At 42.9% G+C, this 25,437-nt stretch overlaps 1 protein-coding gene across 3 annotated transcripts in view; it reads left to right on the top strand.

Annotated features, from left to right (window-relative positions):
• The window catches only part of Nsf (N-ethylmaleimide sensitive factor, vesicle fusing ATPase), a 290,174-nt gene that overhangs the window by 201,580 nt on the left and 63,157 nt on the right, over positions 1-25,437 (top strand). For all 3 annotated transcript variants that reach the window (XM_051178621.1, XM_051178613.1, XM_051178607.1), the window contains exons 5-8: positions 1,099-1,265; positions 2,653-2,760; positions 3,635-3,710; positions 6,222-6,377. In XM_051178621.1, the coding sequence (XP_051034578.1) occupies positions 1,099-1,265; positions 2,653-2,760; positions 3,635-3,710; positions 6,222-6,377 (507 nt within the window). The remainder of the gene's footprint in view (positions 1-1,098; positions 1,266-2,652; positions 2,761-3,634; positions 3,711-6,221; positions 6,378-25,437) is intronic.

Below are 25,437 nucleotides of genomic sequence, written 5' to 3'. Positions count from 1 at the left end.
CTTTTGCTTTAAAAGTTTGTTTAGCGCTGGGCTGTGGTGGCGCACAAATTTAATCCCAGCACTTGGGAGGCAGAGGCAGGCAGATCTCTTGGAGTTCTAGGCCAGCCTGGTCTATAGAGCTAGTTCCAAGACAGGTAGGACTGTTACACAGAGAAATCCTGGTCTTGGAAAAAAAAAAAAAAAAAAGAAAGTTTGTTTAGAAACTGGCACATATAAATATGCACAAGACTTTTCTCTGAAAATGCTTTTTTTACAATTATGTACCAATGAGGAATTTCCTTTTGATACCCGTTTCTACCAAAATGATACATAAACTTTGTGTTGTACAGTTAAGCATTTGGGCCTGTACTTAGTGTATAATATAAAATTATATATAGTACTTTAATATTTAAGTCCATGACATTATAGCCTGAAAGCCAGTTTAAAACTCTTGTCAGTGCTTAGGTAGGGATTTTCTTACTCAGAGCTTTATACATGCTTGTCTTGTGGATTGTAGGCATCTGCCTACAGCTCCTCCCGCATACAGTGGGTGCCCAGTAAACACACTTGCAGTGTTACGAAGAAGTGTAAATTAGAACTTACACCACAGGCAGTAACCCTTGGGAAACATCATTACTCAAAGCCACCACCCACCCACCCCCACTTTTCCCCCCACTGCCTCTTTCTAACTTTCTTAGGGCAAGGAATCGTCCCATCCCTCGTGGCAGTGTGTTCTTAGATCAAACAAAATCATCTTTGGTAGCCACATGCTGTGCCAACTCCACGGAGGCCACCCATCCTGTCGCTTTGTCCTCTGTTAAACGAGGAGGAGGGAGGTACAGGGACTGTGAAGAGGGATGTGATGTGTTTTCCTTTGTCATGGAGGGATGAGGGGGTCAAAGGTGATGGAGTGCCGTTTAATATTTTCTTCTTAACTCAGGTGAGTAAGGAAATCTCTGACTATTGATTTTAAGCCTGTGCCTCGTGTGCTCCTCCAGGGAAGCCCACGGGAAGCTCCATTTTGGTCAGGCGCTGCTATGTTCCCTGGTGTTGAACTCTTTGTAACTAGAAGTGTTTGGTGTTCCTGTAGTTCTTAAAGAATGCTCCTTTCCCTCCTAGTGGCCTTGTATTCGTTTGACAAAGCCAAGCAGTGCATCGGTACCATGACCATCGAGATCGACTTTCTGCAGAAAAAAAATATCGACTCCAACCCATATGACACTGACAAGATGGCAGCAGAATTTATCCAGCAGTTCAACAACCAGGCCTTCTCAGTGGGACAGCAGGTAGACACTCTCTAGGTGTCCAAATGCCTGCCGATGCCCACAATTCTGCTTTGGAAGAACTAAGAGGAACTTTTCATGGGAGAGGTTCCTTATAAACTGAGGAGCAAGTTCACTGAGCAGATAGGAGTCTGTTCAGAAAAGCCTTCACACGGCTTCAGGAGGCCAGGGAGAGGGCAGAGCAGTTCAGAGAACTGGCTGCTCCTCTGCTGGATGCAAGTTCAGTTCCCAGCACCCCTTTCAGACAACTCACAACTGCCTGTAACTCCACCTCCAGAGCCAGTGCTGTCTTCTGGCATCCAAGGGTACCTTCGAATGGTACCCAGGCACATATACATACATTTGAGAAATCTCTTAGATTGTGTGAAGGTGTCGTGTATATATATAATCACAATAGCTTTTCTTGCACAATAGAGATATTGTAGTTGAATTTTTTTTCTTTTCTTGCTGTGGGACATGAGATTTGCTTCTGGGATATCTTCCTGTGCCACTAGTATGTTTCTGTAGAAGAGCAGCGCTTGGGGCTAGGGAGATCGTTCAGTTAGTAAAGGGCTGGCTAAGCAAGCCTGAAGACCTGAGTTTGACCTCTAGAGCCCAGGCCAAAAGCTGGGAGTGATGGGATGAAGGTACTTGTTCGTAATCCCACCCCCCAGGAGGCAGAGACATAGCACCTCTGGAGGTTCCTGGCCGTTGGCATAGGCAGATCAGTGAGCTCCAGGTGAGACACCCTGGCTCCAAAATACGGTGGAAAAAGCAAGATGGAGAGCATTCGAGGGACAGTACTTGAAGCTGACCTCTGGCCTCCACACACATGCGCACACACCCTCACACACAGAGTAGGTCTGAACTTCTGGTGAGGGTGGACTTGGCGGAATTTCTAAGAAAGCTATGCACTTATATTATCAAGTTCATTATAGAAACCCTGACACTTAGTCCTTCGCTGCAAAGATTCAAAAGTGCTGCCTCTTTTTATGTTTCAGATGATTAGTCTCCTAGGAAAAATATTCTTTTAACCATAAAGTGTGCTTGGTTGGCAGAATGTTTCCCAGCATACACGAAGCCCTGGGTCCTGTCACTAGCCCTAGCACTACCTAAAGCCAGCCATCAAGGTGCATGCCTGTAATCCCAGCACTTGGATAGTGGAGGCAGGAGGGTCAGGAGTTCAAAGTCAACCTCAGCTACACAGCAAGCTTGCGACCAGCTAGGTTCCCTGAGACCCTGTCTCGAGAGAGAGAGAGAGAGAGAGAGAGAGAGAGAGAGAGAGAGAGAGAGAGAGAGAGAGAGAGAGAGAGAATTCATGCATTGTTTATACAGTAAATAATTGTAGCTCTTTTGGCCTTACTGTTTTAGTGGCATGAGGTAACTTTCCTCCCATTGCTTCTCTCCACAGCTTGTCTTTAGCTTTAATGATAAGCTCTTTGGATTACTGGTGAAGGACATTGAAGCCATGGACCCTAGTATCCTGAAGGGAGAGCCTGCGTCAGGTAAAAGGCAGAAGGTAAGCTGTGTTCCTGTCTTTACTAGGTGATCTTTCCAATGTGACTTGTGCAGGCTGGCATGTTTCCTGTCATTTTCATGGAGCTTTTCATGTTGTGCGTTCTTCCCTCTGAGCTACCAGCCCAGTGACTCTCGACTTTCCAATGCTGCCCCCTTTAATACAGTTCCTCATGTGTGCTGACTCCCAACCATACCATTATTTCATTGCTATTTCATAACTGTAATTTTGCCACTGTCATGAATCACAATGCAAATATTTGATATGTGACCCCTCCCCAAGTTGAGAACCACTGTGCTAAGACCTCACTACCATTGCTACTGAAATAGAAACGAAAGCATACCTAACAGCGAGCCACTTGTAATGTGTACTTTTTTTCTAAAGATGTATTTATTTATATGAATGCTCTGCCTGCCTGTATACCTGAACGCCTGTAGAGGGCACCAGATCCCATCATAGATGGCTGTGAGCCATCATGTGGGTGCAGGGAACTGAACTCAGGACCTCTGGAAGAGCAGCCAGTGCTCTTAACTACTGAGCCATCTCTCCAGCCCTCATAATTTGTACTTCTAATCTTAACTGAATACAGATATTTATTATAAGTCGGGAGAAAGCAGTATGCCGGCCGGCTCCCCAGTAAGAGAAATACATAGATCAGCAGAAATGGGTTAATAATTAAGGCAGAGCTAGCCGATAATAAACAAGTAACTGAGCCAACAGAATTATATCAAATACAGAGTCTCTGCGTTACTTGGGGCTGGCGCTGCGGCGGGACAAGACCAGCGGCAGCAGGAGGAAAAACCATACTCCTTACACTACCCCCTCGTGTCTAGCCTTGCTTCCTCGATAGCCCACTAATTACTCTCTTTCTGTGCAGATTGAAGTAGGACTGGTTGTTGGGAACAGTCAAGTTGCATTTGAAAAAGCAGAAAATTCATCGCTCAATCTTATTGGTAAGATTTACAGTTTTAGAAAACTACAGATAAAGCTAAGACATCTGATATTACATATGACTCATGGGGAATAGGAGGGACCCCCCCCCCCCAGACTTATCCCGGAGTGGGGATATTTGTGCTGTCTGATATCCTGACACAATGTCCAAAGCCTTTGCCCAGAGCACCTAGTCAACAGAAATAAAATGTGAAACACACAGGCACATTTTAATTTTCTTTTCTCATAGCCATATCAAAAATGGTTAAAAAGAAACAATGAAATTTTTATTTTTGATATTCGGAGATAATTCTAAGCTCACAAAGATTTTTAAAACATGCTCAGAGGAGCCCTTTCCCAGTTTCCCCTGGTGTGAGCGTCATACGGTACAGTTACCAAAGCTGACGAGTTCGCATGGATTCCTTGCTGTCGCCCAAGACGTGGCCTTTCCTTGGATTTCACCAAGTTTTCCACTATGGCCTCTCTCTGTTCCAGAGTCTCATTCAGGGTCATCGCACACTACATAGAGTTGTTGCGTGGGAGTCTTCCCATCTCTGACTCCTGCTCAGAATTTTGTGATCTGTTGTGACCTTCAGCACCTGTCAGCCCCCCAGCTACTTGCTGTGTTAAGTGAAATACCATGGCATCACTGTTCTTAGTGATGGAGTGAGGAGTGTGTGGTTAGAGTCCTCCTGGCAGGAACATTTGCCCTTTGTTTACTTGCCTCACTTTGAGATGTTAAAACGATGCGGTTTAATCTCTAAGAATAGCAACTCATTTGAATAGCGCTGTGCTAACTGGAATTTATGGTTGACATAATTATGTTCATATCTGTCCCAATAGAACAGAAAAATCCCAATGAAAAATCATTGGCTGCACAGTCCTGTCCAAAGTTACTTGACTTTGTTTCAATGCGGGTTGTTGTTTTCCTAAATCAGTACTCTACCAGTCTCTGTTGCTGTTTGTCTTTTGCCTTTTTTTGAAAAAGACTTTCTTTTCCATTATGTCTGTGCATGGAATACATACAGTGTACTGAGACTAGAGGGCGGCATCAGATCCCCTGGGACCAGAGTTGCAGCTGGTTACGGGCCTTTCAGCATGAGCGCTGAGAACCGAGCTCAGGTCCTCTGCAAGAGCAGTGCATGATGGTAACTGCCGAGCCATCTCACCAGCCCACACATCCCTTGAACGTGTAAACCTCCTGCTCTGAGTGCTCTGTGTGCTAAGGTTGAAGGCCTGTGCCACCATGCCTGTGGATAAGCATTCACTAAAGCGCAACTCACATTCTAAATTTGATTTTATAATTTACCTTATGTAGTTACTGTGTGTGGGTATATGTGTTTGGGCAGCCAGAGGACAACTTTAGAGAGTTAAGTCTTTCTATCCACTGTGTGAGGGATGAGGTTCAAACACAGGTTGTCTGGCCACAAGGGCCTTAGTTCACTAAACCATGTCAGTAATCTTAATTTGCTTTTTTGCTTAACATGTTTCAAGGATCTTAAATATATCTACAATATGATTTTAACACACACACATATCCATTTTTATGAAGGATGTATTGAATTTTGTATTTTGGACACAGGATGCTTATGATGTGATTTACTTGTATTTCCCTTTTGTATGTTTTTTGTTAAAATATTTTATCCCAAGGCAATTCTGTAACTTTGAACAATGTAGGTATTTTCAAGTAACTTACAAGATGTGATTTCAGTTGGAAAATGAAATTGCAGTAATTTGGCATGCAGTGAGTTTGACCACAAGAGGGCAGTAGAGCATAAGAAAGTATTTTTGATCCCCTTCCTAAAAGAAATCTTTAAGTCTGCAAAAGTCTAACCAGAAAATTATCTGCAAATTTTTTAATGTAATATTTTCTTCCTCAACTTCATAAAATCCATATTTCCCTTTTTGTTTAGAGTGTCCATGGGTACCCTGTTCTTTGTGTCTGAAATAGGTGTGGTTCTCTTGAGTTACCTTAGGTGGCACTCTGACATTTAAATTAAACAATTTTTGTCTCTGAGAGAATTTGTAAGTATAACTTCTGCAGTCATTAAAGCCTTTAGAATGATTTTAGACTTTTGTGTAATGTGACAAGACATCAAACTCATTCTGCACATCCTAGGCTAGGGGTTATCATCATATGCTTCCCCTGGGTAAAAACATATATACACTTACCAGGGGCTGTGAGCCAGGGCTCGATGTCAGTTCCATCTCTGGAACTAGTGGAATTTGCATCAGGTGAATGTATGGTGTTTCCTTTCATCAACTAATTTACTCTGGTTGGATTAAAGGTTAATGAAATGGAATCCCGTGGACTGACTACAGATAGACTAGACTAGCATAGGTTTAGTTAGTTTTGGAAGTTTGTTACTAACCATGAATGGAGAATAGATGAAATAGGTAAGTCGGTCTTACCCTCCTCACTAGAAAAATCAGCCAAGTTTATGCTGTCCACCTTCACGGAACAGCTGTGTGTCAGTTCACCTGTCCTTTTTATACTTAACCCTACTGTTTTGTTTTGTTTTGTTTTCATACAGGCAAAGCTAAAACCAAGGAAAATCGCCAGTCGATCATCAATCCTGACTGGAATTTTGAGAAAATGGGAATCGGCGGTCTGGATAAGGAGTTTTCAGATATTTTCCGACGAGCGTTTGCTTCTCGGGTATTCCCTCCGGAGATTGTGGAGCAGATGGGTGAGTCTCTGACCCAAGGCTGGTGGCTCCTAAGGAAGCACACAGCTGGCGAGGCGCTGGCCACAGTAGTTCTGAAATGATTTTTAAGTCCACCAGAGATTGCTAGTTTTAACTTCTTTAAAAACAAACAAACAACAAACAAAAAAACCCCAATGTTTCATGTAAAAAAACCTCAAAATATTTACTCTTATGGGGGAAATAATAGAAATAATACAGCTGCCCTATCTTATTTGTTTAGTTTACAGTGTTTTTCTGTGGGCAGTTTTAGAAACAGTACCTCATTCTGAAGACCCACTGTGGGTCAGACTTACCTGTCAAACTGTCACTGTCTGTCCATGTGGACATTGCACGGATGCTGGCTGCTTTTCATATTGTACTGCCTTACGGGTCCCATCAACACTTCCTCGAGTCTAGTAAATGGATACTTGGCAAGGTTTTTAATTAGATAAGTCTGATCCCCAAAAACAAATGCAGGAGACATAAGGGAGTTTCCATGCCGCACATGAAGAAATACTCACCGTCTTCATTTGTCACTTTTCTCCTGAAGGTTTATTTAATTTATCTGTGTGAAGTGATTTTCCTTGCCCAGTGGAAATACTGTCAGGACTGTTTTCATATCCATCTCATTCACTGGATTAGAATTCGAGCAGCCAAGTATCTGAGAAAGGAACTCATAATAGCTTCTTGCAGACCGAATGTGAAAACAGGATCCAAAAATGTGGAGGAATACAAACGCACTGCTCTCTCTCTCCCTCATTCCTCCTCTTTGAATTGTTACCGGGAGATAATAGCATATCCATCATGGTGGATGAGGGCTGCCTCCCAGGCTCTGAGCTCTGGGCTGCATTAGCCGGCTGGGTTGGCCGCTTCTCTGCCTGGTTGCTCACTCTGGTAAATTACGAGCAGAGCACACACCTGTTCACTGGGTAAAGGTCGAGTTTAGAGTTGGATTAAGTCAAAATGACAGAGACCCTCATCACCTGAGTTTTCTACACCTTGAAATGGCAGTGACATACTTATCTGCAAGATACAAAGGCCAAATCCATAAAAAAAAAAACAAAAAACCACTAGTTTGGAAAGTTGGAAGAAATGTGGCATTCAACTGTCCCTTACAGTGTATTTTGAGGACCAGTAAATCCTTAAGGTGTTTTGATCAAGACATGAAAATATTATTTAAATATATTTTAGGTATGGAGTTCACGGGATGGAAGTGTTGCAAGTTATTTTTGTGGACTATTTCTACTGTGTGTTCATGACTGAGGGCTGGGAAAAGGTCGGGATTCAATATTTTTGACGGTTTGTGGGGCCCAGCCAACAAACAGCTGCTCCTGGAGTGAATTACTCTAAATGTCTGCCTGGTATTGAGGAAGGAGTTGTTCAGGCCTTGGTGTCCTGTGTGTGCCGGGCCTCTGACTGAGGCTGTGTGTTACTGCAGTCAAGGAGCAAACCTGTCAGTCCATTTGTGACTCTGTCACCTCTCAGTTGAAATTAAATCGAGCAGGCTTGGCAGTTACCCTTGACTCTAATCAGTGTCTGATGGGTTTTAGAAGAAATGAACCGGAGGCGATTCGTGTACTTATGCTTGCTAACCAAGGGCTGTGGATTTGAATTTTAGTGCCTCTCTCCAGAGCCGTTCTTTATGGCTTTGATTCTCTATTAAGACAAAAAATGAATAAGTTTTAGCATTTAAACTACCCCACCATGACTTTCTTCTATAAAAAAGCACATATTATCAATTTCATTTAAATGACAGCCTACTGTAAAGCTGCCTTGGCTTTTGAGCTGATTTTAAAACAAAACAACAACAAACAAACAAACAAAAATAATAATTTGCTGTTTACCTTATTTTAAAGGAAGTGCCTGAGTATCTTTCTTTAAAAAAGGAAGTTCTGTTGCTCAGGGTTTAACGTCGGAGAAGTAATTCCTTGAGGATTTCTTTTCCTTTAAATTTTGGGGGAATTAATGAAGTATTTCATTGCTCTCCAAGAAGAATTTGGTCACACAACTGCCACTTGAATTAGCAAAAAAGTGAAAAGTGTTACGTAGGAATCTTTTATATACTTGATCTTTGACTAGAGCTGAAACAATCAAACCAAATACAAATAAAATTGCACATGTCCCTTTATGGATATTCTGTTCCTCACTCTGCTAGGAATAAAATTGGTTGATTTTTTTTTCTCTTCTTTACTAAGTAGATTTAGTAATGCACTTTGTGTTTTTAATAATTAGACAATGCATGTTTGGTTAAATCAATTAAAGTGAGAAAAATATTTAGAAAATAATAATTTATGTAGATTATTAGGCATTTGTTAGCAGAAACTTTATTTTGGAATTAACAGATTGTCTTTCCTGTAAAGTCTGGAGTTACACTCCCTTTGAAATAAGAATGCTAACTGGACTTTTTGCATATGTACAGATATACGTTTATTAAGATTTCTTATTTAAAAAGCGAGATGTCAGTAACAAGACTGATGGTAATTTTATGTCTTTCATCTGGCTGTAAATTTTTATATTTCCTTTTAAAAACTGAAACATGAAGAGTATTGTGATGGAATTGAGGTGACCAAAGTGTTTAACCGGAGACACGGTTAGTTATGAGGAGAAGCTGGAGAGCAGATGAGTAGCACATGTGAAGACAGCCATCCTTAATCCCAGTCTAGCATCTCTGCTTTCAGGTACTGAGGGATCATGGCTATGTGTGGGAATAAAAAAAGGGAACAGTTATGGCAAGCATCGGTTTCTTTTTCTTTCTTTTTCTTGTGTGTGGCAATTAGGCTAACTCAAACCCAAGTGGAGTAGATAATTCTTGGACATGGTAAGAACTAAACTTATATTTGACACCACCCAGTGAGCATCAAATAGTTAGATTGTCTCCCAGCCCCAGGATGACTGATGTTTAATCAGCAACTCCCTTTAGTCCTTTCTCCACAGGGCAACAGTGCCACTGTTTATGTCCTAGCCTAGTAGTGCAAGCATCAGAAGCTGGCCTTGGAAGGTTAGGTGAGTAAGCTCAGCGGTTCATGGCCGCTCTTGAGCCGTCTCAGGTGTCCTGTTCATCCATTTGCTGCACTCACTCCTTACATGCAGTTTTGCGGAGAATACACAGGATAAATGAATGACGAACCACCTCAATTCTGGGTGTAGCTCTCATCTTTCAGCATCCCTGGCAATAACTCGAAGCTGTAAATGTTAGAGCGAAAGAACAAATCCTTTTTAGGATCACCCGAATAATGGCTGACAAGCTACTTGTTGTAGCATCATCTTGGGGGTAGGTTCACATCTCCCCACGGGCAGGTGCTGTGCCTGGAGTGCTAGGGGAAGGTTGTCACTGCCTTTCAGGGCAGGCGGGTTCTGGGCATCCAGGCCACCAAGTCTGGGCGACAGCCCCTTCCTAAGGACTTCTGACCCATTCTTTGAAACTGGCTCTATGTTCTTTTTGTCTCCCTTTCCCTGTCCCTTCCTGACTAAGCCCATTTCCAACCTCCTTGTTTAAGGTTTCTTTTGAAATTAAAGAGGAAAGTAGCTCTTCTCGGATATAAGTGAGACCGCATTTCCTCTGAAGGAGAGCAGATAAGGAGCCCTTCAATCACAACCAGACATCTTTCACATGCTAAGAACAGCACAAATAAGACAGAGGAAGAAAAGGCTTGGGGTTCTGTGCCGGCCCTGTTTGGGAGAAAGGGAGTCTTGCTAAGATTAACATAAACACTGACTCTGAAATGCATTTTCACACCCCCACTCATGAGGAGAGACTGCAATTTAAATGGGGGTTAAGACATCCTTGCGAACTCGGGACTCTGTAAACAGAGCCCTGAGGCTAAAGAGCTTATCTGAAATTTGAAAAAAAAGGGGGGGGGGAATGAAGGTTTCTGACATTCATCTTTTTTTCCTTGTATTAGTCATAACTTGCTTTTCAGCTATATTTTAGGTTTCGAATGCCAACCTGACATCTGTTCAAGTCTGCCTGTAATTTATTAGAGGAAGAGCAAGCAGTTGCTCGCCATTGGGAGATGCAAACTTCTCTTCCTGCCTTTGCGCTGGATATGAGGAATGTGATGATTTACTAATTCTCACTTCAGGTCAGAGGCCTTAGAAAGGTTTTGTTTTGTTTTGATTCTTTCTAATGAAAAGAAAATAGTTTATGATTGTGTACTTTGAAAGTGTCTACAGCCGTATTTAAGAGGCAAAGGGTATACACTTGAAACAAAACAAAACAGCTATAGGTAAGGTAGCCTTCTGTAGGTAGAAATCTGTTTTGCCTTGGGTTGATTTCTCATTGTTTGCCTCCTCGTCCTGCTTTTCCTTTTTCCTACCCTTTCTTTTGTAGCCCAGGCTTGCCTGGAAATTTCTATGTAGCCCTGACTGGCCCTCACACTTTTGATGCACCCACCTCAGCCTTATAGGTGCTGGCATTAGAGACAGATACCATAAATCTGTATTTTAACTTTTAAGTTACACTTAAATAGGAATAGGAATAATGTAGTTGCATCTTTATCTCCAAGTCAGACTATATTCAAATCCATATGGTGTTTTAAAGTTTATTAACAGACTTTGGAAATAAATCTTTGTAGAGTACACAGTGGGTCAGATTTCCTAGTAATGGTGTGTCAATAACTGGACCATTGCAGAGTTGAGCTGTGATCTCTGGGGGATATAGTTCAGTGGTAGAGGCCTAGACCAGCAAACATCAGGTCCTAGGTTCGATCCCCAATAGCAGCAAACAGCCAAATGAACCAGTCAACAAACAAACCAAAAAACCAAAGTTGAAGTTGAATGTCCACCAGTAAGGACAATACTAGAAGAGCTGTGGTGCACAATACTGTAAATAAAAAATGGACCCATGTGAATGCATTTGCTGCCACTGTACAGACATTCTTATGTTAATAAAAATGTGTAAAACAAACAAATGCAGTATACAAGTCCCTATGGACACACTGAATGGAATGAAGATGTTTTCCTCTAGGAGAATGGGGAGAGGACCAAGCAGAGACCATGTTTCTTTTCTATTCCCTTTGTATATTTTATTGTGTATTTAATGTACAGTTTGAAAACTAAGCAGACAGATTCTAGCACAGGCTATCTCAGGGTGGCCTCAGTAGAGAGCTCTGGTCCGTCCTCAGCTTTCACAAAGCACATAGGATTCCAGGCCTGGATTTCCAGGACTCTGGTGGCAGTGTGACTGAGGGCAGACAGAAACACCTGTCCTGTTCTACTAATGGAGAGAGGGTTTCTTGATAGGTAATAACTTCCTGTCAACTGCTTCCTCCCAGTAATTCCCACAGTGATGAGTGTTTAGTCCTTTGTCTTCCCTCTAAGCGGGTGAGCACTTGTGTCAAGGCCTTTAGGTGGGCAGCTGGAGAAACAAGTTAGGAGAGGACAGAAGGGTGACTTGGGAGACCAGAATTTCTGATGTCTGAAGAACTCTGCCTGAATTCAGAGACAAATGACTCTCTGAATATTGAAGACTCAACTCCCCGTGGCTCCCACAATGAGACAGCGGCCTCTTCTGTCTTACTCACATTTGGATTGTTGATGATAGATGGCACCTGTGAGGCGGGAGGCACTGTTCTAAATACTTGGCTTGTGTTTTGTATATTAACTATTTAATCCTCACAACAACCCTATAGGGCATGTACTGTATTGCTCCCATTTTATGGAGAAAGAAACTGAGGCTCAGAGAAGTAAAGTAATTAGTCCAAGACCCATAGTAAATGGTAAGGACAGATTTGAACCCAGCATGACCCCATGTTGTTCATCTCTCATGAAACCCCACCATTTGAAATCACTGTAGTGCATCTTTTTGAACCCAATTTGGAGGAACCTTGGAGGAGATCTTTGAGTTGGCCACAGCTATTTCAGCCATGGTATCATTAATCTGTTGGGCCAGATAATCATCCTGTACCAAAGCTAGCTGCCCTGTCCACTATAAATTACTCTTTCTAGAAATCTGGTATGCTCAGATTGTCATGAACTGAACACATAAAGAGCTGGCAGCAGGACTGCAATATATATGTATATAGTCACTTTGTAAAATGTGTGTTTTTAGCACCAATTGTAGCATAATGCAGGAAAAAATTACCATGTCATGTCAGAGACGTTGTCTTAAGTAAGCTATCAATCTAGACACAAAACAGATTCAAAGTCAAATGACTGCTTAAACAACAGAACCTCATAAATGGCATCGAAGCCAGCATGTGATTAAGATTTATTTATTTATTTACTATGTATACAGTGTTCTGCCTGCAAACCGGAAGAGAGCATCAGAGAGCCATCATGTGGTTTCTGGGAATTGAACTCAGGACCTTTGGAAGGGCAGTCAGTGCTGTTAACCTCTGAGCCACCTCTCCAGGCCCTCAGCATGTGATTAAGTACAGTCAAGTAGTGTGGACAGAGTAAGTTGTCCAGGAACTTAGGGAAATTCACTAAAGACTTCATGGAGGAACAAGCACTTGGGTAATGACTGAAATGCCAGTGGCCTTGGGTAGAGGAGGCAAAGGGCTGCTGTCCATACATAGAAACAGACTAAGCAAGGTCGATGTTTTGTTTTGTTTTTTTGTTTGTTTGTTTGTTTTTGGTTATTTAAGACAGGAGGATTTCTCTGTATTGCTTTGGAGCCTGTTGGAAGTAGCTCTGTAGACCAGGCTGCCCTCAAACTCACAGAGATCTGCCTGCCTCTGCCTCCCGAGTGCTGGGATTAAAGATGTGTGCCACCAACACCTGGCTCGTCATTCTTAATGTACTGCAGTTGTTTGCATCGTATTCCTAAGAGAAGGTTTCTTGACCTTTGCTCTGTGCATACTTCAGGCTGGGTAATTCTTGGCTGTAAGGAACCCACGCTGTACATCACACATCATAAATGTTTAGCAGTATCTGTCCTCTCTGGGAGATTCTTTCCTTACTGTCCATGCTGTGTCAGTTAAATAATGTCTCACCTGGCAGGCAGAATCATCCTGTATGCAGAAAGGCTTTGAGGGAAAAAGCCATAATGTCATCTGCCCATGAACTGTCAGCATCGGGCTGTTTGGAATTCAGCCCACCAGCCATTGTTGGACCAGGAACCACTATGATAAGATAAATATTGGGAGACTGAGAGTAAGCAATTAGAAAAGCTTATGGCAATTTGACATTACCATGATGTTTTAAGTTGTATTTTATAAAAATATTCTAGTAGATTGAAAATTTTAAAAGAAACAAACAAATAGACCATAGGTGGTTTAGATGGTTTGAGAAACACGGACATATATAGGTAAACAGTTACCAGATAAATGAGATAATTGAACAAGTGATTATAATGACAAGTCACCAGAGACTTTTCAACAGCAGAGTGACGCAATTAAAGCTAGAACTTTAGGGTAGCTGTTGCAGTTGTCCTGCATGAGGGATCACTGAGAAGGAGGTGGAGGACAGGATGGCCTGGGAGACGGTGGGTGCTGGTCGTCTAGTTGTGCAGTGTGCAGACCCTTAACTAGCAAGGCACTAACAGGGATGGGAACGATGGTGAAAAACAAGGCTGGCAGAACTTGGTGATTAGGCATCGTGGGTGACAGGCTTGGAAGTGACAGCTGGGTCGTGTGAGAAGATGTGGGACACAAGGAAACCACAAGGTTCTACTTGCAGGGCAGTGGGAAGATGCAGTGGTGCATCTTCTCAACACTAAAGGGAACAGGGAGCAGAGCTGGGGAAAGCGGGAATTCTGACAGTTGAATCTGGCCAGCATCAGTCAGTCAGTCTGCACATACTTAGGAAGCACCCATTGGCACTGCCGTGTCCCCCTTTCTCGACTTTTTCCCAAGTTTTTCTTATCTCCTTGCTTCCTCTTTCCCATCCCATTTGTGTCCCTTAAGATGGGGGGGGGGGCGCGAGGGTCCTCAGGATCTATCTTAGCTCTCTTTGCTTTCCTTTGTATTGTCCCTCAGATGGATCATGCCCACCTCCATCCTGTTAATCAATATCTTCATGCTGTAAGTCTTAAATATGTGAATTCTTTCTCTGCTTCAGGTTAGAGCGCAGGGTCTTCATAGACATAGCCTATTGGTTATTTCCCCACCCTGCGGTAAATTCTAAATTAAACTTAGCCCATTGCAGCCTTCCTCCCCAAGCATGCTACCGCTTTTGAGTTGTCTGTTCTGCAAGTGTGATAGCTCCAAGCCGGGACCTCCCCTTTAGCTCCCCTTCTCTGCCTGGAAACGGGGTGCCATTTGGGTCAGTCATAGAACAGGTTGTCAGTGTTGCAGTCTCCCACTGTCTGGGTCCTGACCGTCTCTCCAGCTCACCTGCCACTCACTCCTCGCGGCACCATTATCTCTTGCCTGAATTGCTCCATGAGCGGCGGCCTTGCCCTTCTCTAATCCATTCTCCACACTGTAACCGGAGTGATTTTTTTTTTTCCTTTTTTTTATAAAAAGGCAAGTCTGATCCTGTCATTTCACTGCTTCAAACTCCTTAGCAGCTCCCTGTAACTCCCTTGCACAGTTTACAAGCCCTGAGTGTTCTGGCAGCTGCCAAACTTCCCTGCCTCATCTGGGCCTGCGCCCATCCCCCACGCACTGGGCTCCAGCCAAAGAGCACTATTTTCAGTGCCTCTAATTTGCAGCGCTACTGTCTCTTCCCTTTGTATCTTGGGGCATGTTTTGGCCATCATTTTGCTCAATTCTTGTTCATCCTTCAGGCCTCAGCTTTGATCTGACTTTTTCCAGAATGCTCCGGCTTTAGTATGCTTCTTGTGTATCAAATATGTTCCTTTATTGCTTTGCTACATTGTGTTATGGTTGCTTATTATGTAGCTATGCGTTTTCTAGAAATGAATAAATGCCACTAACTTGATTAATCTGGACTAAATGGAACACTTACTCTCCTGCTCTGCCCTCAAGACGTTTCCAGTCTCTGTGGGAAAAACATTTGTATAACTCAGAGCAGTACATAAACCACAAGGCTAACGAAGAAAGCCATGCCGTGGTGGTGCACAGCTTTAGTCCCAGCACTCAGGTGGCAGAGGCAGGTGGATCTCTGTGAGTTTGAGGCCAGCCTGGTTTACAGAGTGAGTTCCAGAACAGGCTCCATAGCTACTGAGAAACCCTGTCTCTATATAAATAAATAGTAAATAAGTAAATAAATAGCACACGTCCATAGGAAGAGTGATGCCAAACCCCTTCTTCTACAAGTTAGAGCATCAAAGGTGATTCTGTTCCCCTGAGTAGGGACTCTTCAGTTCATCTTTGCTCTAGAAAAGACTTTTTGGAGTAGTTCCAAATGGATCTCAGAAACAGGAAGGAGGCGAGTTTTCCTAGGCATTGCTCAGCTGCTATTGGTTTCTTTGACAATGGCTGTTCAGATAGATGCATGGGTGTTAGAAGAACAGAGTTCAAGGGTCAAAGCATCAGCTCAGGGGTGGGGAAGGGCACAGCACTCATTACCGGTATACACTCTTATATTTTCTGCTTTATAGATTACAAAAGTAACATCCTTGTAAAGCAAAGCTGATATGCAGAGTTAAAAAAAAAAAAAAATTAAGATCTCAATTGTCCCCACCCTAGTTTCTATCTGAAGTAGTAATATCTGTGGTGTTTTCAGACCCTTTCATGAATATTTATACACATATGCATATTTGGCTCTATCTACTCATGTATAGGTGGTTTTCAACTTTTAAATAAGATCACAACAGCTACTGTTCTGTGACTTAAAAAAAAAAACTAAATAGTGTATCTTGGTCTTCTATCCATGATAAAACATGAATAGATTTTTATTTTCTTAAAAACATCAAAAGCATTAGAAAAACTGTCCGTCTGCGTGCCCTTTAGCAGTGAGTTTGCCCATGATGCTGGGCAACGAAAAGGTCCTCGGGTGCAGCAGAAGGTTGGCTTAACATCTTCCTTTACCACTTGTGACAGTGTGATCCTGGGCCTGGAAAGGCTTCAGGGCACCGGTCCCCAACCTCTCTGAGCCTTGTGTCCTAACCCACAGAAGTATTTATACTCCGTACTTATACTCCATAGACAGTACTTGGTATAACAACATTACCCAATGCTGTAGCTCGATAAAGGGCAAAAATGTATAGCCCAATCCCTTTAATCAGGTGTTGAGATGTCTCCTTTTCATCTTAACCTTCCCTTGCTGTTGAGAAAAGCTAACACCTGGGATTATCTTCTTAGGCTGTTTTGTAATTACCCATTCTGAATAGTGTTTGTTGATAGGTAGTCAAGGGGACACTTGGCTGATCCTCTTCTGTTTGTGAACTCAAACCCGGGCTGATTTGTGTTCTCTTTGTCACATCCCATCAGAGAGGAGTGATAAATGCTCTGCCACTGCTATAGATCTTGTGAGCTCCTTACACGTGTGATATACTGAGCTGGAAAAGCAACAGACACGTTAGTGGGTACAGTAGGGAGTACAGTGCCAGAGAAAGACAGGTGGAAGAAAGAATTAGTCTTTTTAAGCAAAAGTTGCCTGGGACTTAGCCGCTCATTCAGCGGTTACTACCACAATGCAGTAAGACTCTCTCAGAGTTCCATACATGTTATCTGCCTTTGATATGTGCTCATACTTTAAAAATGCCTACAAGGAAAGTAGGTTTCCTTTGTTTCCTAAAGAATTAATATGGGCCCGTGAGATGGGTAAAGGTGCCTCTCACCAAGCCTGATGACCTGAATTGGATCCATATAACTCAACCAAGAAGCCAAGAACCAACTCCCACCAGTTTTCTCTGACTGCCATATGTGTTTGTATGTGCGCGCGCGTGTGCGCGCGCGCGCACACACACACACACACACCACTAAATAAGTGTTAAAAATAAAAATTAATATGGGCTGGATGTTATACTAAAGGGTGGGGGAGGAGGAGGATTTAGAGACATTAGGCAGGGGTAAATCCCTTCTACATATCATTTTACAAATATTGTGCAATTTTACTTTGAAAGAAATGATTAAGTAATATATCAGATACACAAAGATTTGCTTGTGACTTTGAGTTCTGTATGATTGCCTTTGCTTTAATGCAGTATAAGAAAGTTCTAACTTAGCTAGGTGTTGGTGGCACACGCCTTTTTAGTCCCAGCACTTGGGAGGCAGAGGCAGGTGAGTTCGAGGCCAGTCTGGTCTACAGAGCGAGTTCCAGGACAGGCTCTAAAGCTATACAGGGAAACCCTGTCTCGAAAAACAAAACAAAACAAAATAAAACAAAAAAATACATGCATCCACACCTTAAACTTCTATGCTGTTTACATGTGTGTCTATTTTAGTTTGTCCATGATTTCCTGGACTTTTAAAGTGCTTTGTTTTAAAAACCTATCTAGAACTCTGCCATTAGAAAAATCTTGGACTTAAGAGCCTTTTGACTACGTGTGCATGGTTATAACAGGGCAGACCTGTCCTGAGAATGCTACCACACCACATGATGTGTGACTTCTTACTTTCCTTTCTGCTGTCCAATTATGTCACTCCTCACTTCCTCTGCAGATCCTGTTTATGTACCAATTATGGCTGTGATAAGCTTAAAAAAGAGAGATAGTGAGGATTAGCCACCTACATCTCAAATTCTCTGCAGCTGCTCTTCTTTATCTGGCTGTAGCAGGCTGACCACACGTGATAGAAGGTGGCTATGGAACTCAGTGGTTGAATATTTGTGTGCGTCATGAGTGGGAATAGCTTTAGTGCGATACTGTCCATCTTTGGAGTGAAAGGCCATAGTTTATAACTGTAGTTCAAAGCCTGGGCCTTTCTCTATATTTTCTAAAAAAGAAATCAGTGTTTTGTTTTGTTTTGTTTTGTTTTTGTTTTGTTTTTTTGTTTTTTTTTTTAAAAGAAATGGTTTGAACTGGTATTAGATGTAAGAAAATCATGAAAGAATTTGAAGAAAAATATGATTGGAAGGACAGATGGAAATTGAGCAAAAGATACTGTTTAGATTCATCATCTCTAGTATCTTCACCAGATACGGTTTTAACCGCTCACTAATAAACTCTTGCTTTCTCTTTTCAATCGCTGCTGGCAAGCTGTGGGTTTTTTGTTTTGTGTTTTTTTCCAAGTGGGTTGTCATCATCCTGCATTATCTAATTCTCCTCTCCCTTTCTGTGAAGAAACCAAAAGTGGCTGTGTATCTGTACGTACAGGTTTCAGTGTGTCAGGGAGCTGTATCATTGGCTCAGATCTAGACTGGGTTGGAATGAGGACCTCAGAGATCCCTAGCCTGGCATCTCCTTAATTAGCAAAGGCACCGACATGAAGACCCGCCCCTCCGTGTCCCACGGAGCACCAGGTTGACAGGTGCTTCTTTTCCTGTTCGCCCCACATTGAAGAACATCAGGTTCCCAGGAGACCCAGTACCTTATTTAGGCTCCAGTCACAGTCAGGTAGAGCCAGGCCGCCTGCCCCCAGTCTGGGGCCCTTTAGGCTTTGTGACTCAGACACACAAATGATCTGATTTATTGTTGGCCCTTCTTTAAATTTCAGATTTCACAACTTGATTGAGAAATTCTTGAGAGCAAGCTTCAGTCTTCTGGAGTCCAAGGTTGATTCACAGAGCCCATCCTTGCCTCTGTCAGTCACTGCGGGTTCCCTGCTGGGCCCATAAGGCTTGGGGAGAAATTTTTTTTGACCTAGTCATTTTTAACCTAGTCATAAAAAGTCCCTTTTTATGGGACTTTTCATGGATCACGTAGATCTCTGTTCTGAAAACATTAGTAATGTATGTTTGTTACAGATTTCCAAAGCACAGATGACCAGAAAGAGAGAGAATAATTGTTTTTAAAAAGTGAAAAAAGTTAGTATTCTTCGGTGTGTCATTCTGTTAGTTTTTGTTATATTTCTGTGCATGTGTTTATGTACACAAATAGCAATATTAAACATCAAGGGAAGCTGACGGGCAGTGTTGAGGCACTAGTTTAGTTTGAGATTGACTTTTGAGTCTCAGTTTCCTCGTCACTGTAGAAGGGGAAGTAGAGCAGGAATCAGAACTTTGTGGGATCGACATCATGGGAGTGCCTCATTCCAGTGAACTATGAAGGCCACAGGTACAGGCTCTGGCTGGGAGGAGGCCACCTGTGCTCATCAGCGCAGCTTGACTGTCTTCCAAAGAATTATCACACAGACATGCTCCCAAGTAGAGGCAGTTGTTTGCCTTTTGCTTACGCAGCATTTTAAAAGTCTGTTTCCTGTGGTTGTAGCTTTGGCTTTTAATACAGAGCTACTTCTAACAGAGGCTATCATGTGTCCTGAAAGAACTTTGCTTAACACCATACTTAATCAAGTGATTCTCAACCTTCCTAATGCTGCCACCCTTTAATACAGTTCCTCATGTTGTGGTGACCCCCAACCGTAAAATCATTTTGTTGCTACTTCACAACTGTGATTTTGTTACTGCCGTGGATCGTAATGTATCTATCTGATATGCAGGATATCAGATATACAGGCTGCAAAGGGGTCATGATGCACAGTTTGAAAACTACTGCACTAGAGATGAAGCAGACACCCCTGGAAGTTAAGTGTGACACCTTGACCCTCACAGCCCTGGCTTGTGAAAGCAGATACCCTACCTATTTTTCTCTTCTGAAGACCCAACTTCTTACTCCATTTCCTGTTGCTGTAACAGAATACCTGAATCTGGTTCGATTATAAAGGAAAAGGATTATTGTTAGCTCACAGATATAAGAGCTGGAAGTCCAAGATCACACAGATGCAACTGGTAAGGGCTTCATGCTATGTCCTAAAACAGGAAAAAGCAGAGACAAGCAGACACGTGCAGAAGGGTGACATGGACATGGCGGGCACTCCTTGTGGCAGCTCTTAGAATAACTAATCAGTTCCACAAAAGTGAGGGTCGCCCAATTCCTCCAGGGAGGCATCGCTCCCTCTTAGCAACTTAGGTTTCTTTATTTTGTTTTGCCTGCATGTGTATCTGTATACCATATGATGCCTCGTACTCACAGAGGTCAGAGGAGGGCATTGGACCCCTTGGAACTGGAGTTACAGTCAGATGTGATCCGCCATGTGGGTGCTAGGACTCAAACTCTGTTCTACTTGAAGAGCAGCAAGTGCTCTTAACCCCTGAGCCATATCTCCCTCCCCCAGATGTGTGTTTGGTAACACTAGTTTATTTTTTTTATTTTTTAAATTTTACTTTTTAAATTATTTTTTTTCTTATTTTACATATCTATCCCAGTTCCCTCTCCCACCTATCCTCCCATAACTCCCCTCTGACCCCCTACCATTCCATTCCCCATCCACTCCACAGGAAGAGTGAGACCTTCCACGAGGGATCATCAAAATCTGTCATTTGGAGTAGGGCCTAGGTCCTCCCTTCTGTCTCTAGGTTAAGGGAGTATCCCTCCATGGGGAATGTGCTCCCAAAGTCCTTTCATGCACCAGGGATACATCCGGGTTCCACTGTCAGAGGTCCTGTAGACTGTCCAGGCCTTCTAACTGAGACCCACGTTCAGGGGGACTGGGTCCAGCTATCAGTCTGGGGTCCATGAACTCCCCCTTATTCAGGTCAGCTGTTTCTGTGGGTTTCTCCAGCCTGGTGTTAACCCCTTTGCTCATCACTCCTCCCTCTCTGCAACTGGATTCCAGGAGTTCAGCTCAGTGTTTAGCTGTGGGTGTCTGCTTCTATTTCCATCAGCTACTAGATGAGGGCTCTCAGGCAGAGGGCAGATGAAGGGTGTTGTTTTGATTTTTGACCCAGGGTCTCACTATGTAGCCCTGACTGTCCTGGGAACTTCATATGTAGACTAGGCTATTCTTGAACTCACAGAGATCCATCTCTCTACTCAGTGCTGGGATTAAATATGTGTGCCACCATACCTGTCAGCTCAATGACCTCTTAAACATCCCTTCACCTCTCAACATTTTTATTTGGGGAGCCGCATTTCAACATGAGTTTGGGAGGGCAGACACCATATTCAAAGCATGGTGCCCACCATGTTTCTTCACTTTGAGGAGTTATTCCAAGAGTCTCCCATTTCTTCTGGTGCATTTCCTACTCAGTGACACAGGATCTTGTTCTCTGGTATACATAAGGATTTCTGAGGCTTTAAAAGAATCCATGCTCTGCCTCACGTGCCCTGAATGTGAGCCCAGGAAAGCTGAGACCCAGCTCCAGAGGTAGCTGAGCCTCCCTGGGAGTTCAGCTGTGTCAGGTAGATCCAAATCTGCCTCTTTCTAGATGTCTCCATGAGGGAGTCATTTAAGCTCCATGCTCTTTCCTACAGAGAGGAGGAACAGTACCTTGTCACAGACTTTTGTGACTGCATGAGAGGACCCACTAATGGTTCAGACTAATTTAAACACTACCCAACAAATACACCTTCCAAACACTACATGGTATCCCTTAATAGGTACAACTTTTGTGTGTCTGTGTATCAATTTTTTATTTATTTTTGTTTAATGTGCACAGGTGTTTTGGGCTGCACATCTATGTGATGGTGAAATAGGAACTAGAGGTATAAACAACAGCAAGCTGCCATGTGGGTGCTGAGAATTGAACCCGGGTCATGGAAGAACAGTCAATATCAATTGATAAATCAAAGACTATATTAAAACATTTAGTATAGCCCTTCCCCTTTTTGTAGTAACTTTAATCTCTAGCTCCTTGGATCCTATATGCATTTACTATTTATTTACTTATTTAAAAATAATGTTTGTATTATTTCAGCTTTTGAGGGTCAGCATGTTCATAGAATACAGAAAATCATAAGAGGCAAAGCACTAGGAAACTGTGCATAACTAGCAGCAATTTTGACATACCCTTTTATTTCTTATACATATAAGGAATGTACATTTTTACATGGCTGAGCTCGTGTAATATGTATCTCATTTTCCCATAAATTATGAATATTTACTAATGTACAAGTCCCAAAGCCTTTAGCATTTTTATAACCAAGCATAGACTACCAATGAAATTGATGGTATATTTTATTGTCTTTCATCTTAAATCAAAATGCCATTAGGCCTCTGAAGATACATGCTGGTATATTGACAGCTGCATGCTCTGTTCATGTGATGCCTAATTTAAAGCAAGGTACGTGGCATCAGAGTGGAAATATTTTAGACACTTCAGTATCAGATTTGCACTGTTGTAATATTTGTTCAAGCAGTATTTTCGTTTAATTGTTTGATATTATGTTCCTATACCATAGCTAAAAGAAAGGCACTTCGTGTCAGTGGTCAGAATCACAGTGTAAATGTGGCTGTATCTGAATGCATCTCTCCTTCTTAATAACCTCGTGAGTATTGATAACACAGCTCTGAGGTGGTTTAGCAGTGCCACATCCCAGATGTTTCTTTTCTCTTAATTTTCACCAAAAGAATTTGCTAATTGTTTGATTCACTAGCTCCACTTTTATCACACGTATCTGTAAACATCTAAAAGCTTCATGTTGTGAAATAAGAGCTGATAAACACAGGCACATTACCAAAACAAGTCATATCTATAGAAGCAGGTTATTATTTGAAAGTGTCTGTAGGTGTGAGGATACTAGCAAAGGCTCCCCCGTCCCCCGCCCCCCGCCCCCCGCCTTTCCTCTCCCTTCTGCCTCTACTCAGTGTGAAAGTGCAGAACCGTGTTAGTTTAATAGTGGACACTCCCAGAAGACAAGCCTCCTAGAGCAACGGAAGGACAGCCACGAGCCAGTCACTCTAGGACCATGTCTCAGTGTTGAACACCACTTGTACTTCACAGACACCACTACTAACTTAGTGCTCTCACGGAGTAGTGAGTAGATAGTCTGAATTTACCTACTGAAAAACAAATGGAACTTTCCTTTTCCATTCTCTATCTCCTTTACTACCCAGAGACCAAACGGTATGCAGGTCACAGAGGTGAAGTGTAAGTTCCATTTGAACTGACTTAGACAATGATTAAGATGGGGGCCAATTAGATGGTTCAGTTGGTCAAGTGTTTGCCATACAAGCTTAAGCACCTCGGTTCAGATCCCCAGCACTTGTACAAAAGCTGGATTTGGCCTCTGTAATCCCAGTGCTGGGGTAGGGGGTGAGGACAGGTAGATCCCTGGGACTCAGCATCTAGTCAGTATAGCCACATGGAATCAGTGAGTTCCAAGCTCAGTGAGAGACCATATCTCAAAAAATCAGGCAGGGAGCTAGAGAGATGGCCCAGTAGTTAGGACAGCTTACTGATCTCACAAATACTTGGAGTCAGAGCTTAGAGCTATCTATAACTCCAGCTCCAGGGGGAGTCTGACACCCTCTTCTGGCCTCTTCAGGCACCAGGGACATGTGTGGTGCACATACACACATGTAAACAATACTCATTCACATAAAATAAAAATTTTAAAAATCATTGAAACAACAACAAGCAAACAAGGTAGAGAGTGAACTGAGCCAGACACCCACTGTGAACCCAAACACCTCTTCCTCCATTAAGTTGCTTGTGTTGGGTATTTGATCACAAGTCACTGAGACACCATCCTGGAATACTGACTTCAGATCCCTGCAGGCCTGGCTGGCCCCACCAGAGACGGTCAGCTTTGTGGGGCCTCTATTGCGCCAGGTCCTGAGGCTCTGCTAGTCCACATGCCTGCCTTCTATTCCAGGTGGTGCTTCCTACGTTAAGTGAGGCATCTCTCTGACCAGCTTGGGTTTTCCTAAGGCCACATTCTACTTCTTCCTTGAGACAGTTCTCACAGTCTGTGAGGAAAGCCGTTCTGCCAGCCTCACCTCTCCTCAGATCTATCGTTTCCCCAAAGTGCATTTCCCAGTCGGGTTGGTTCCTCGGCCTTCTTTTGGAGACTTGTGTTAGCCCTTTACCATCCTGTCCACTTCTCTGAGCTTTAACACCTGCCAGTGCAGGCTGGAACTGTGTTAACACCGTAGGCATCTTTCTTTTGTCTTCACTCCCATTGAACTTACCATTGAGTAAAGCCACGAGTCATCTCTCACAAATCCTTATCGCTCCTGCTGTACTCATGTAGAGGAAACTTATGTCTACTCCTGATAATTTGATCTCTCTAGACTTGCTGTCTTCTGCAGCTACAATTGTCAAGGATAACAAGTGTATTCTTATCAGCTTGTGATCCAATGGAGGCCAAGAACATGCACGCGAAGTGAAATAAAAACTCAAGGATGCTCAGGTAACTGAATATGTGAACAGTTGTAACTACATTTGGTGTGTCTTCTGGCTTGCTTTTAGAGACATGTAGGAGCACATGTTACATAGTCACCTACCTCAGGTCCCCTTCAGACTTCGTGAATTTCCATTTCTTAAAATGGTGCCTGGAAATATGCATTTAAATGAACCCTGTAGGGCCTTGGTACACATTAAGTTTTGACAATTGCTACTTTAAGTATTGGAGAACTGAGTCCAAAGATGTGACTGAGGTCACATGGTGTGAGTTAAGGAAGTGAGTTTTTTTTGTTTGTTTGTTTTTGTTTTGTTTTGTTTTGGTAGCTTAGGCTGGCCTTAAATTCACTTGTTTAACCCAGGCTGGCCTTGAAATCACCACAATCTTTAGTCTCCCCAGTCCTGGTCTTATAGATGTGTTGTAACACCATGGCTGACTGAGGGCGGTGATTTCTGAGGGACAGACGAACATGCACGAGTGAGTTAGAGGTTCCAGGTGAAGGAAAGGCAGCCCTAAGTTGTCTGCCAGAGCCCGTGTGTTTTGGCTGAAGCAGATGCCCTGTAGAGCAGCAAGAACTGAGAGGCTGCGGGACAGAGGGAACAGAGGGCCCATGTAGACTGCTGAAATCAGAAAGTATACTTACTATGCCAGATAGCAGCAAGGCAGGACCTGCTATAGAAGAGCATGATCTTTGTCATCAAGAATTCGTGAAATACCAGGCAACACCCTAGGAGGGAGTGTAAAAGGGTGGGGGTGTCAGCAAAGATTAGTTGGGACGGTTGCTCCACACATCCCAGCTCTCATTCTAGGCTATCTGATGAGAAGATCTATACTGAATTTCAGTTGACTAATTTGGATATAGACCAGTCAGATGGTAGACAGCTAACACAGCTGCTTGGTGCTCAGGGCATGGGTCTCTTCCTCCTCCTCATAGCAGAGCCCGGTGTGTTCTTACAGCAGCACACCAACCTAGACAAAATGCTGTAAAGA

Source organism: Phodopus roborovskii, unplaced genomic scaffold (genome assembly GCF_943737965.1).
Source record: "Phodopus roborovskii unplaced genomic scaffold, PHOROB, whole genome shotgun sequence".
In the NCBI taxonomy this organism is placed as follows: domain Eukaryota; kingdom Metazoa; phylum Chordata; class Mammalia; order Rodentia; family Cricetidae; genus Phodopus; species Phodopus roborovskii.
This window is presented reverse-complemented; position numbering and strand designations above follow the sequence as displayed.